Source organism: Talpa europaea, assembly GCF_964194135.1.
Source record: "Talpa europaea genome assembly, chromosome: 7".
NCBI classification, from domain to species: Eukaryota; Metazoa; Chordata; class Mammalia; order Eulipotyphla; family Talpidae; genus Talpa; species Talpa europaea.
Genome location: NC_140074.1, coordinates 43667907 through 43682875, shown reverse-complemented (window position 1 = coordinate 43682875; position 14969 = coordinate 43667907). Strand labels below are relative to the sequence as shown.

General features: G+C 42.4%; 1 protein-coding gene across 1 annotated transcript in view; it reads right to left on the bottom strand.

Annotated features, from left to right (window-relative positions):
* Window positions 1–14969, bottom strand: part of PCSK5 (proprotein convertase subtilisin/kexin type 5) — a gene marked incomplete at its 5' end in the record, with an annotated part of 282220 nt that overhangs the window by 28281 nt on the left and 238970 nt on the right. The window contains one exon of the mRNA XM_084236534.1: window positions 13524–13712. Within this exon, the coding sequence (XP_084092660.1) occupies window positions 13524–13712 (189 nt within the window). The remainder of the gene's footprint in view (window positions 1–13523; window positions 13713–14969) is intronic.

The following is a 14969-nucleotide window of genomic DNA, read 5'->3' as shown; positions in this document are numbered from 1 at the left end:
TTATGTAAAAGAAGTCAACTGTAATATGAAGGATAGAACTGGACTTTTAAGTGGTGATCTTAAAGTAGTTCATATGCATATTGGTTTTAAATGATGCGTACCTGAAACTTATGTTATAGTGCAATGTTACTTCAATAAGAAAATAAAGGAAATAGGCATACCATTTATAGAGGCATATACAGATTGATTACCTAAAGAACTACCCAGATGATTTCTGTGGAGATGGGACTTGTAGGGGAGGGAGGGGTAAGGAGAAAGGAGGGGGATTGAAAGATGTGGCAAAGACAGATTTTTAAAATACTTTTCCTTTTTGAATTATGTGCATTATTTTATTGAAAAAGATAAGAAATTTGAGAGCCTGCAAAGCAGAGAGGAAAAAAATATGTCTAATACTGTCTTAGAATCATCCATGTCCAGTTACTCATATATTTCTCTTACAATGGAGACAAAAGCAAAGGTCATTACAACTGGATTTTAAAGGCTATTCAGAATAAGTAATCAACTCTTCTTGCTGTAAGTTCATGTTCCCCAAGCAAACTGGTAGTTATAATCTGATCTTCTCTGTTGATGTAACCATTGTGAGAACATGTGTTCTTCAAAAACAAACAAACAAAAAAACCAGTTTAATCTTCTTAAAACTTAATGTGAGAATTGTGATTTTTTAAAAAATGTTTTCTATACCATGTTTAAGCACCCTCTAAAACGCCAGTTGAATTTTAAAGCTGAAGGGATGGATTGTGGACTGTGTTAGGTCAACAGCTGCCACACAGAATTCCCTAGAGAAAAGCAATACATGGGAAGGTCACCTGCCACATGCTTCCGAGTCTTTGGAAGATGGAAATGGGGAACCATTTAGCAGAATTTTCAAGCATTCCAAGGTCAGAAAATTTGGAAAAAAGGCTGAGTTAGAGTTGAACAAATCACTTTACTGGAAAACATACCAGATATATGGAATATTCAAATATGTTTTTTACAACCCAATCAAAAATGGGCAAAAGAGCCAAATAGGCACTTCTCCAAAGAAGATATGCAGATGGCTAATAGGCATATGAAAAAATATTCATCATCATTATCATCATCAGGAAAATGCAAATCAAAACCACAATAAGATACCATCTCACACTGGTGAGAATGGCTCATATTAAAAAACAAACAAAAAAACCCAAACAGGAACACCAAGTGCTGGTGAGGGTGTAGAGATAAAGGAACCCTCTTACACTATTGGTGCAAATGTACACTTGTACAGCCACTATGGAAAGCTGTGTGGAGGGTCTTCAAAACACTAAGAATGGATCTGCCATACAACCCAGCAATTTCACTCTTAGGTATCTACCCAAAGTACACAAAAATGAGAATTTGAAAGGAAATCTGTACTCCTGTGTTTATTACAGTAGTATTTTTTCCATAAGAATGGAGGAAGTAACTATTTTTTTCCTCTAGAACATTCTTTTTTTTTCATTTTATATATATATTACATCATTCTTCCTTTTGGACACTGTATGCTTTCTCTCCTCAGGTGTAGTCCCTGTATAATTCACCCCGTAAAATAACCACCAAGTCACCTGTGCGCCATCACCATAGTCCCTTGTGCTCTTCCTGCCCATGTTCTGACCCCTCTCTTTTCCCCTCCCCTGTAGAGTGTTATTTACAGTTGCCTATTAATTTTGTTTTTCAACTTATTATGATTATTTTTTCCCCAGATCCTTTATTTGGTTCCCCTACATTCTTCCTGCAAGTGAAGCCATCCATTCTTTTTATTTTTCTTTCTGGATTATTTCACTGAGCAGAATCCCTTCCAGTTCCATCCATGTTGTTGTTAATGGCATGAGTTTATTTTTTTTTTTGATTGCTGAGTACTATTCTATTGTGTATATGTACCACATCTTCCTGATCCAGTCATCTATTTTTGGGCATTTGGGGTTGTTTCCACAGCTTAGCTATTGTAAATAGTGTTTATTGCAGCAGTATTTATAATAGCCAAGATATGGAAACAAACTAAATGCCCCCAAACAGACGAAATGATAAAAGAAGAAGTGGTACATAGACAATGGAAGAGTACTCAGTGATCAAGAACCATAAAGTCATGCCATTTGTGGCAACATGGATGGAGCTGGAAGGGATTATGCTAAGCAAAATAAGTCAGAAGGAGAAAGATATATACCAGATGGCTTCACTTATATGTGGAACACAGAGAAACCAAACAAAGGGTCAAAGACAAACCTTAAAGCTGACCATAGATCTGGGTATCCCAGTGGGGAGGGAGATGAGGAGGCATTAAAACATGGTGTGGGGGAGAGCAAAAGACAGTGGTGATGGACAAAGGGTGCTTTGATGGTGGGAGAACTACAGTGATCACAATAGTCCTATACTGTCAAAAAAAACAAAACAAAAACAAAAACAAGGATTAAGAAAAAGGCACCTAATTAAAAAACAATTTAGAAAAAAACAAAAACATGTTCTGTTAATCTCCATAATGGGGTTAAAATAGTAGACAGTGATTTTCTTTTTGGAAAAATGAACTTATTTGTTAAGGTAATTTTGGTTTACAACACTGTATATGTTGTAGGGGTACATGTTTACACCTCTTCAGATATGTTTGCCACCACATGCCTACCACCAAATAGTCCATAATCCTCCACTACAGTCCATAGGCTCCCTCCCCCATTTCCTCCTTCCCCTCCTGCTGTGGTAGTATTAGATCTACAATAGGATTTCAAGGGTTTGTTTTGTTTTTGTTTTGTCTGTTTCCTTGCTTTATATTTCACATGAGTGAAATCATCTGATATTTGTCTTTCTCCTTCAGACTTATTCACTAAGCATAATCCCTATGGTTACATCCATGGTGTCACATATGGTAAAATTTCATTTTTTTCTTCACTGTGTAGTATTTCATTGAGTATATAGACCACATCTTTATCCACTAATTGTCGGACACTTAGGTTGTTTCCAGAGCTTGGCTGTTAGTAAACAGTGTGGAATGAATATCAGAGCACTTCTCTCTCTTTAAATTAGTATTTTTATATCCTTTGGCTAGAAACCTAGCAGTGGAATTGCTGGATCATATGGCAGATTTATTTTTAATATTTTGAGAAACCTCCATACTGTATTCCATAGGGGCTACATCAATCGACAGCCCCACCCAAAGTGAATGGGGAAGTCCTTTTTTTCTCTACACCCTCATAGTAGGCAGTGACTTTAAAAAAAAGGAAAAAAGAAAGAGTCCTTTATCTTTCTTTCAGAATACAGTTTCCCCCCACTACTGGAAAGTAGAATGTTACTATTTAGTGTGATTTGGTAGGTTTTAGACTAGGAAAACTAGTCCCATTAATTTATGTGGAAAAAATTTTGAGTATACTCAGACCCACCAAAAAAATACCAAATAGGAATAATCTTTTAGTTAACAAGGGAAACTTCTGTACTTATGTACCATGTATAAAAATTCTAAATGGATTTGGAATGAGAACCTTACTAGATCTAATGGCTTTTTCTCAAGATAGATGTCGTTGAAGCAGTGGTTCCTTAGAGGAATGCTTTCCCACTGATACTGAATTTTCAATAGATTAAGGATAGTGAATTCTATGGAGATCCTACATATCATGCACTAACTTAGTAAGATTTGTTTTATACATTTATGGCTTGAAACTGGACTTGACTAAGAAGAAATTACTAGGTCATCAAGACTGACATTCATAGAGAAAATGTTTCATGAAAAGACACAGAGGTGGGGAAGGAAGGGTTTTTTCAGTTGCCTTCTTGCCACAGAGATGTAATAAAGGAAACAGGTTGACACAGGAATGGATCTAGGTGGAAACCCGGTTTAGAACCCAGTCACAGAACCCACCAGTCTTAGCCCACAATTCTCACTGAGGCTCTAATTCATTGAGGCCGTTGTGCCATTTGAGGGCACTGAAGCAACAACTTGTCACACAATACCTTTCCAAGAGTGCTGAACTTAAAAGCAATTTCTAAACAGTTTAGACAGAACATTTGGCCCATTGCCTCAAGTCCAAAATCTACAAAGGCGACTTGAGGCTGCCATCACATGAAGGGCAGTGTTGTTTCCACAGCCCCAGCCAACTTTTAATTACTCACGGGTCAATTATTTGACAGCTGGATTAGCAGACCCCGTTTCTTCCCTTCCACCCTTTCCTGTCTACCTTTGAAAGTCATTCCACTGCTACCAATCACTTTTAAACCAGATTTGCAACAAAAATTAAATATAAATTGGGTGCCAAGAAGAAATATCCATAAATCAGCATTCAAAAAAAAAAAAAAAAGAGTTTCAAAGCCTGAATATAAGCGGGCTTTGTCTGTTTAGCCAACCAGCTTCCCACCTTGGTCTCTTCACTTTAAACAGAGCTGGAGTGCTCATTAATTTCACATGGACATAACAGTTAAGGAGAAAAGTAAAAAGCAGTCAAATGTGATCGTTATATTTTGCTAAAATTGTTGATGGGGAAAGAAATAGATGGTTTCAACTAGCTGGCCATTGGCTCATCCAGTCTCACCCTTTAATTCTATTTCTTATTTTTAACATTGTAATATTTAAAACCTTACACATCTGCTTATAACAAAGTCATTGTAAGTAGACTAGCTCTGTGTTGCAAAGAACATGCTTGCTCAAGACAATCAAGTGTGGAAATTGGACATCTACCAAGGAGATTCTAAGTGAGCAGGCTCCACTTACCAACCAGAAAGTCTAATGCCCAGGTGCAGTGTGTGTGTTGTGCCAACACTGAAGATGTCAGACGCGGGCCAACATTATTAGTGTGGCAAACATGTCAATAAAGTGGGACCAGCATGCTGAAAACTGGAGTGGATTAATTCCATGCCTGCATCCGTATCTCCCTTTGCAGTGAAACCCTGTTCTGTCAAAGTTGACTTCATAATCATGTGCTTGATGAAATGATATGCATGCAGGGGTACAAATTATGCATCCAGTTATTAAAATGGTGCTTCACAGCCCTATCCCTGTGAGTGGTTTTCAAATAAATTACTTTGGATGATGCCTAGTAGAAAAGACTGCCATTAAGTATAGTACATCCTTTTGAGGAATTAACTCAGGAAATAACTCATAATTACTGTAAGCTTTTTCTCCCCTTTCACTTAAAGAGTCTAGTGTATGTGTCAAGGCTAGACATGATTCTATGATATGGCAACTAAATAGCAAGGCATATTAGAAGTACTGGCAGTTAAGTGTTATATCGTTAACTCTAAAATTGTAAATGGATCTTAATTTCAGAATCATGTACCATTACCCAAACAGTATTTATGTTCACTTACAGAATTACACATAAGATCAATATTTTTCAAAGTCTTTTTTTCTTTTCTTTCTCTCCCTTTTTAGATTTTCTTGGTAGTTCATCACGATTTAAGGTGGAGGTCACAGAATGCTTGAAGCATTCATGTGGCCCAACTGTAATGGAGTTTTTTGTTTTCTTTAGATGTTTGGCTTTTGCAAGTTTTAAGTAATTTGCTTTTGAAATGGGGTTTAAAAGACATATGTTAGTTACTGGTTCTAAAAGGTGTGGAAAACATAAAAAGATGATTTTTAAAACATTTTCAATACACATACTATTAACTTTCTACTCCAAAATGCATTTCTTCTTGAGGTATATGATGGAAGTAGTTAACAATCTTCAAGATTTATTCCATTTAATAGTTGATGGCTTTTATCTATGTATCTTCTTTATATTATAAATTCCTTTGTAAATTACTTGTAGTATATCCAGCAGCAAACTGCTCGAGTCTTTTGATGCCACAAAAATAACAGGAATGTAGATGAATAAGCTGGGTGATCTTTTAAATCAGTGCTGTTCAAAGTGTGGTCTGTACAGCGGAAGCTTCAGCATCACCTGGGCACTGATTAGAAATGCAAATTCATGGCCCTCACCCCAGAACTACAGAATCAGAATCTCTGGGAGAGGGGCCCAGCCATCTGTGTTTGATAGTTGGGTACCAGGTGCTGTGTAAATAGGGTTAGCGATTATTAAGTGCTCACTGTGCTAGGAGCTGTGCACATGGGCTTTCCTGCTCTATGTTCCTATTTAATACTTTAACCACCCCACAGATACTGTTTAGATCACCTTTCCAAAGTCAAACATAAAGATTGGTGAAATAAGGCAAACTAAAGGCAGGGCCTTCTTTTGAATGGAGAGAAGAGGGCTCTTCTAGTGATGGCTTACCAGAATATAAAACATTCCCTGCATAATTTTTACTACTCACTCACAACTGCATTTTTATAGCAGGACACTTTAAAAATGTGAAAAGTCTATCATCGAACATTTGGGTAGGGCAGTGACAAAACGGATTCAGATATAAATACTGCTTTTTAAACTAGCTAATTATAGAACTCCATAGGTTTAGCAGACTAAATATGTACCTTCTCTCTACTTAAGACTATAATTAGAAGCAGAGCTATTCATCTGTAATCAAATTTAGAAAGGGAATCAAAGTTTCAATTTTCAGTCAGAGGCCAAAATTTGGAACAGAGAGCCAATACAGCTAAATTAAATTGAAAACTCAGTGAGTGGGAGGAGGAGGAGATTTAGTGGGAGGGTAACCAAGACCATAGCTTTTCATAATTCTAACAAAAGCGGTTGAAGGGAGAATCGGATGGACAAGCTTTTGTTTGAAAAATTTTACACAGGCAGAATTTGAATGGGATAGTATACGTGATATCTAAAGTTGCTCTCATTTTAAAGTGGGACCCATGCCCACTTAGCTTCCTCCCACAATGCCAGACCTCATTCTTCTTTCCAGAAGTAAACTGTACTCATTATATAGTTTGGCTTTTTTGTTACACAGGGTGTAGAGGCCAAGAAGAGGACTCAAAGGGTGGGAGGGCAGGAGGAAACAAAGGGAAGAAACCATTTGTCCATTCAAGGGCTGCTCTGTTCTCTTGGGGCTCCCACCCACTAAATTATTAACCTGGTTTGCCAGGGGTGCGTGCCTGCTGGGTGAATGGGGCACAACGCTCAAGCTGGACTAGTTCTGAATGCTGCTGAGTGTCTTCCAGGACAGAGCACCTGCAGATGCTTGCGTAAACTGTTCTTCCTCAAACAGCTGTTCTCCATAGGAGTTCCAGCAAGTGCCCATCAGCTGGGACAGGGAGGCACTGAGGGGCTCCAGATGGCCCACACAAATCAAGTGTTCAGTGACTTTGTGGGAAATTCATTCCCACGGAATTGCTGTGGTGAAGGGATAAACAATACTGAAGAAATTCCTCCCAAAAGTCCTTAGAAAAATAAGGACTTCTGGAAAGCTGACCCTAGCCGCTTTACTTCCTTTGGAAAAGTACTCTTCGGGTCCCAAGACTAGGACACATTTTGTTAACAGTGAAAAGGAAAAAGAAAAAAAAAGTGAAAAGGAGAACAATCACAGATCATAACGGGGTGTGGGGGGGCAATCTCCGTCTCCCCTTTTCTACATTTCTACTTTTTGCATCATAAAGGGGAGGTCACACGAGAGTCTGGAATTCTGGGTCTGAGCTAGCCCTCAGCATCCCTCCTGCTCACTGCAGCACACACACACACACACACACACACACACACACACACACGTGTGAATAGCCTCATCTCACAGAGGAGGAGGAGCGGTAGAGTGGGGACGTCTGCGCCACCACAGCACTAGTTCTTCATCTCAGGTGAACCACACGGGGAAATATGTTAAGTCCTTCAGATTCTTTTTTTTTTTTTATCTGCACAGTATCCTTTGTTTTAAATGGTCCTCTTTAGAAATCTTGACTTCTTTGAAAGAAAGGTAAGTGTCCAACATGGGTGACTATTTACTGCTCTCATTAATAAACTTTGACACAAAAATTCCTTCTAAAAGCTGACCTCTCACCTTTTCTGTGAGGAAATCCATTATTGCCTTGCAGGCCAATGTGAAGGACGCCAGGAGCAAAGCAGACTTTCCTTCACCCCACCCCCACCACACTCCCATCTCTGCTCACCTTGCGCTCCCCCTCCCTGGAGTGTGCTTTGAAACAGGGCTAAGGTGACTGGACCCAAGGATTCCTTGCCATTAGATCAGAAACTGAGAGGTTTTGAGTAGATTTCCTCACATGAAATTACAGCTTCAGAATATGCTAGAAGGAAACCATGCCAAAAGAAATCGTTTTCCTTAGCTGCCAGGGTAGGAAAGACAGTACTAGCCGAAAGAGCATGGACAGGGTAGCAATGAGTTTTCAGGACTGGCTACAGCTGTTTTGCATTTAAAGGGTCAGCTGCTCAGAGCAGTGTTTTTGGGGAGCTGTAGACAAATGAGTTCATAACATCCTTTACATCTCTCAGTGCCTCCAGCCCCCTTTTTCCACTCCAAATCCGCTACCTCTTTTTGGCGGCTACTTATTTTCAGCACGGAGACATAAGATATGCACAAGAGCAGCACCTTCAGAAAATGCTGCGGGTGGAGACGATACACTCCAGGTGCAAACTTTTTCCCTGGAGGGTCTTTATGGGGGAAAGGAGGTAAAGTTCTGGACTGCTGGGCACCTAGAGTCTGAGATGCCTGTTTCTCTTCTCTGACGCGAGTCATGCAGTGTCTTGGGTTCAGCACTTTGCAAAGAGCAAAGCAGATGTCCAGGGTGGAAGAATGCATGCAAGACCGAAGCCAGTGACACTGTAATCCACCAAACGCCTGTGATGGAATCCATAGCTCCTCTGCTCACAAGTTTCCTCACTGAAGTCATTTCAGGGCAAGCCAACAAGAAACACTGAAATATGCAGGAAGGGCCCTGAAAGGCCAAGAGACTGAGTTTTCTAAGCAAACAGCAACTGTGGAAGGACTGTTTTCCTACAACACAGAGGGCTCAAGGGATAAGGGCCACACATGTGGGCAGGAAAGCGTCGCACTTCACTGATGAATAATGGTTAGATGTTCTGGTCACTCATTCTATTTTGTGTGTGACAGGGAGGGCACTCCCCACACTAATAAGCAATTCTTCACTACTGCCGGGGTTTCCAAAAATTTAACTCAACTCTGACTCTGGTAATTCTTTACTCAGAGATAACACCAGATCCCACAGATGAGGGTTTAGTCCTGCAAGACTGCCTCCCCTGGACCCCTACTTCAGGGGCGAGTCACAAATCCAGGTGGCTCACCAGGCTTCTGACCTTCCTGCCACACACAGGAGGTGCCAATGACCTCCTCCTTCAGTTCAATTAATTTACAAGAGCGGAACTCAGAGAAACATTTTACTTACTAGATCGCTGGCTTTTTCAGAAAAGGATGTAATACAGGAGCACCAGATGTAAGAGACACACAGGTCAAGGTATGGGAGAGGGCAGGAAGCTTCCATTCCTCTCCAGGCGGCTGCTCGTGGTAAATCTCCACAAGTTCACCAACATAGCAGCACTCTGACCCCTGTTCTTTTGTGTCTTTACAGAGGCATCTTTACACAGGTGCTGTCAATTAAATCGTTGAGCACAGGTGATAGAGCTCAATCTCCTCCCCTTCCCTCCAGAAGTCAGGTAGGGGCTGGAGGGGAAATGCCAATCCTCTAATCACTGCCACAGCCCAGACTCTCAGCTTTCCAAATGTAACCTCATTAACATAACAAAAGAACCTTTCTTGCTCTCTTCACTTAGGAAGTTCAAGGGTTCTGGAAGCTCTGTGCTGGAAACAGAGATGAAGACTAAATATATATTTATATATTTCTTATTATGAATCACAATAGAACATGGTAAAGAAAACAAAGCAGCAAAGTAAAAGGCCTTCCCTAGCTTCCACATCATCAGCTAAGTGTGCCATTAATCACAAAATTGTGCAGGTAAAGGCCTTGCTTGTTGGAAAGAAGCATCAGGCAGGTAGAGGCAATTTCCTGGCAGGCAGCATCTGAAACCTCTGTCTGAAGAGGGAGGAGGGCAAGCCTGGCAATCTGATGCCAAAGCGTGCTTCCTTTGCACCTGCACACACTTATTTTAGCAAAGCTGTGCTTGGTAAACTACTAAGCCCAGAATTCCCCGTGCCTAATGGAAGGCATTAGGTTTTAAAGAGCACAGCAGCTCTTCCAGGCACAGAAACAAAAGGAGTTTGAAGATTTTGCATTCTGTATTCCTAGTCACTATCACCTAGAGATGCTTCTGCTTTTTTCCCACTGGCCTACAGCAGATGAAGTTTGGAGATTTAGAAAAGCAACCAGTACCTGCTCAGTCTCATTTTAGTTTCTGCAAGTTTGCATTGGCCCTTGACCTTTAATTCCTCTGATCTGTTGAAGTGTTCTAACAAAGATCACAAAGGTCACTTGGCATTTGGACAGATGGCAATATTCACATTAAAAACTAGCTTCATTTGGTCCACATATGCCACAGATAAGACTTTTGCACCCATTAAATGTTGTTCTTGAAGCAAAATTGAATTAAAGAAACTTCTAGACTTTTGGCTGTGCTTTGCCTTTGAGGACTGTAATGGGAATGAGTTCTATAAGACACCTGATATCTCCCCTCTCTGGTCACTCTTGCTGATAACAGTCCCAACCCTAGCTTCCTAAATGCTCCTAAAGCACTGAACCTTTCTGTTGGATGTGATTATCAGGCTTTTCTGCCCTCCCGCCATTAGCATTAATGATGGATCCCTGCAATCCTGAATGCATGCCTGATGGCAGGCACCTGGAGTAGGGTGTGGGCATACGTAGGTGAGTATACCTGGGCTTATAAGGCTGGTGTCATGGGGAACCAGTAGGGAGAAAGTAGCAGAGAACGGAGAATGAAAAAGGGAATGAGCAGAAGAGAAAGAACAAGACCATGAGAGAATGCCAGAGAGCCCAGAAAGAGCAAAGATGTGCTGGAGCCTGGGAGGTCTGCTAGCCTCCTGGCCCCCTGCCTGCCATGTACCTGGTTGCCACGCTACATGTAAAAAGCTCAATAAAAGCCTGACAGTCACCGAGGGCTCCAGGACTCTTCTCTACCTGGCTGCTCAGATCAAAGAGATCCTGCTCCTCCCTTCCTGCTGCTATAATTGGTGTAAGTCGGCAGGATGATTTGATGCAGACGGGTATGGGGCCCGCTGAAGACCTCGAGAGGGACTGAGTAGCAGCAGACCATGAGCCTGTGTAACAATGCTGGAGGCGCCATGGCAGCCCGGGTGGTGACCAAAGTCCAGGAGCCATGGAATAGCTAAAGATGCTGCAGGAGCGCAGGAGGTGGTCAAGGTCCAGGAACTGCGGGATGAGACCTCAAGTGGAGGAGGAGACAGCCCTAGAGGACCAGTCCACGACCCCTGAGGCAGCAGAATCGTAGAAGAAAGAGGACCACAATCCTTGTCACCTCAGCTTGCCCAGTGCTTACACAGGAAAAGCTGATGGACTTGGACTGACAATCCCACCAGAAGGCAGAGGAACTTTGACAGGTTGATGTTATGTTTTGGGGGCTCTGGGGGTGCATGGTATCGTTAGTACACCCAGGAGATGAAAATCAAGGCCTGGCAGGTGGGCCTTGGTGGCCAAAAGCAGCCTGTGTACTGCCTGGCAATCCTAGGGCCCCAGCCCAGAGCGGCAACGGCCAGAGTGGAAGAAGGGGCAGGCAAGAGAAGAGCCCAAGAGGCTGAGGGAGGAAGCCCTCGCCAAGTTCTCGGCAGCCAGCAGAGGAGATGTATCAAAAAGCCAACTTCAATAAGTTAAAAGCTGGTGCTGAGATTGGGAAGCCCTGAGGGCTGTTAAGCAGCCTAAGTATGCTAAAGAAGGCCAGTGAGTCTCTTAAAATCACCTGTGGGTGATGCTCTGTTTGTTGTTGAGGGTGAGGAGCCCAGGAACCTGTTCTTGGGGGAGGGGCAGGGAACATGGCTTGTGGTGGAGCCCCAAGCCGAAGAGGAGACCCAAGAGAGGCCGCATGGAGAGCTTGCAGAGGCCGCACACGGATCCCCGACCCATGCGCTTGTGCAAAGTGTTGCCCTGACTGCAGGGGTCTGCGTGTTGCATTGGTGGCTATGAAAGCCGAGTGCTGGACTGACTGCAGACAGAAACCCTGAGGGTTGGGCGACTACCCCCAAAGAGTACAGAATCACCAATCCAAGAGTCAGTGCATGCTGGGGGTGGATGCGGTGTGTGGTTTGTGGCAGAGATCACAGCTGGAGAAGGCCAAGAAGCCTGCTGGCTCCTGGCGTGTGATGTCAGATGCCTGAGTGGTTCCCCCCTTGATGAGCAGTGCCTTCGGCAGCAGCCATGGTGGATCATCTGGTGCCGATAATCTTGTCTTTTTCCCCTGGGTTGGTGCCCTGCCTGGACTTATTTGTGTTCTGTTGTATTGTTTCATTGTTATTTAGTTGTACAGTTTACTTTTGTGGGTCATTGCTGCAATGTTTAGTTTGCCAAAGGAAACTTTTATAAAACTTGTATATAGATTGCATGGCAGAAAACCCTGGGGGCTGGATTATAGGGTAAGTGATTATCAGGCTTCTCTGCTCTCCCGCCATTAGCATTAATGAAGGATCCCGAGGTCCTGAATGCACAGCTGATGGTGGGCACCTGGAGTGCACTGTGGGTATATGTAGGTGGGTACACCTGGGATGAGACTGGTCTTATAAGGGTGGTGTCACAGGGAACCAGTAGGGAGAAAGTAGCAGAGAATAGAGCAGTGAAAGGAGAATGACAGAGAATGAGCAGAAGAGAAAGGACGAGACCATGAGAGAATGTCAGAGATTTGCATGTGAAGATTTGCAGGGGGCTGGGAGGTCTGCCAGCCTCCTGGGCCCCTGGCACTCCTGCCTGCCATGTGCCTGGTTGACGTACTACATGTAAAAGCTCAGTAAAAGCCTGAAAAAGCCACTGAGGGCTCCAGGACTCTCCTTTATCCATCTGTGTGGATCATAGAGATTCTCCACTATGTCATCCTGCCACTACACTTTCCCCTATACCTTTACTATGCAGCTTTTAAAAAAAATTTATGCACACAAGAACTGGGGTGTAGGCCAGAAGTGCTGGGGTGGGGTGTGTGAAAGAATTCACCAGAGACAGAGTGGGAAACAGACAGGCGGGTTGATTGAAATACACCGCTGAGGAGAGCAGTAGGCAACACAGAAGTCTGCTGAGCCATGTGGGCTAGCTTCCCTGCTGGCCAGGGATCGAACTTGTGCTGCAGTAGCTGGCAGTAGCTTGATAGCACTGACTTTAACCCCTGCACCACCAGCAAGGCCTCTACCTATGTAGCTCTTACATCTGGCTATTTGAGTCATATATATATTTGAGTCATATATATACTGAGTCATATTTATATAAATATATACAAATTTATATATATATATAAAAATAATAAAGTGGTGCCTGATTTCTGTGAGCCACTGTAACAAATTAATTGAATCCAAAGAGGGGGTCATGGGAGCCTTTGGTTTATAGTTCATTAGTCAGAAGCACAGGTGACAATATGAACTTGAAATTTAGTTAAATCATATGGTACCCAGCTGGTGTTACACATACACATACACACACACACACACACACAATGGAATTAGAGTCAGAATCAGACTTCCCTGAAGACTATTTGAATATTGGGGTGCCCCTAAATTGGTGGACAGAGTCATTACTGTACCTGTTGGCCAAGAGCTGGGACCTGGTTCCTGAGGGTGAGGTCAGGTAGATGGCCAGGTCACCCCTCCTGGGGTGGGTGATGGTTATGCGCACAACCACATGTTCCAGGTAGTTGACATGGCGGTTGGGATTACTGGAGCAGCCTGAAGCTTTATAGATGGAGCGCACTGCACTGTTTGGCCGAATTGTCCTGCAAGAGAGAGAAAGAGGGAGTTTAAGCAAAGCACTTGGTAGGGCTTGGCTGTGTCAACTGCAGGCTCGCAGGTAATTATACACTGTGTTACAAGGAGCTGGTTGCTGGATACTAAATGATACAACCCTATCATCCAAATGATTGGGTCACTCAAAGGATAAATACTGGTTTGATAGCGAGAAAGATGCAAATGAGAGGAGGCGGGGAATTAAGGTTCATTTATCTTCAGGCAGGTAGTGGATATCAAACTTGAATATGCTTTGGTATTACCTTGTTAAAACAGATTGCTGAAAGTAAGGTTGGATGGATTCTACAAATCTGAATTTTTAACAAATTGCCAGGTGCAAATGATGTTGTTCATCTATGGAATACACTTGGCAAACCTCTGATAAAGGTCCTGTGGTACAATGGAGACTTGGCGATAAGCATCCACTTGGTTAAAATCCCAGGTCTACCATCTCCCACTCTATTCATTCTAGCTTCCTCCTGGGTTCCAGCCATTGGCACCAAATTCAATTTAATTCTCCTCCCAGCTCAGGAACTTTGCATGCTCTACTCTGAGCTTTTTTTTTTTTTTTTTTTGGCTATCATGTAACTAACCCTTCTTCTTGATGGTCAAAGCTGGAATTTTACTCACTGACAAAGCCATTGGAACCATAAAAATATGCCTCCCCCGACCTCTTAGCTGAATTTTGGGTCTTCCATTCTCACTTTCTGGGACCTGCCAACCCCCTTTTTTGTGGTTCCTCACCAGAAGGTTATTTAGACTTCTGGCAAATATTCCAGCCATTTTGGGGTAAGCCTCTTTGGCTGAGCATTTGCCCATAAGGGGATGGGAAATTTTCAAGATTTTCAAGGAATACCTTCTCTTCTCTCTCTCTCTCTCTCCCTGCACATGAAGTAGACACTAAGAGTCTGCTTTCTTTGCCATTGTGCATGCAGATGGCCAGACCCTCCCTTGAGATGTGAACACTTGAACAGTTTGGGATCCCTGGGTACTCTCCAGTTGCCGGCTTACACAATGATTTCTGCTTCCTAACAAATTTCCTCAAGAATTATAAGGGTTCTACATTTATTACAAATCAAAGTTCATGTTAATATTTTTCTGAGAGCTAACTCTCTAAGAAGAAAGCAAAAAGCAAAATACTAATAAGATCACTAATAGGGATATTGTTCTTCTGATTTAGCATGCAGGAGAGAATGCACACTATTGCTTGTAAATCCTATTGGCACAGCTTCTGAGATTGTGCAGCT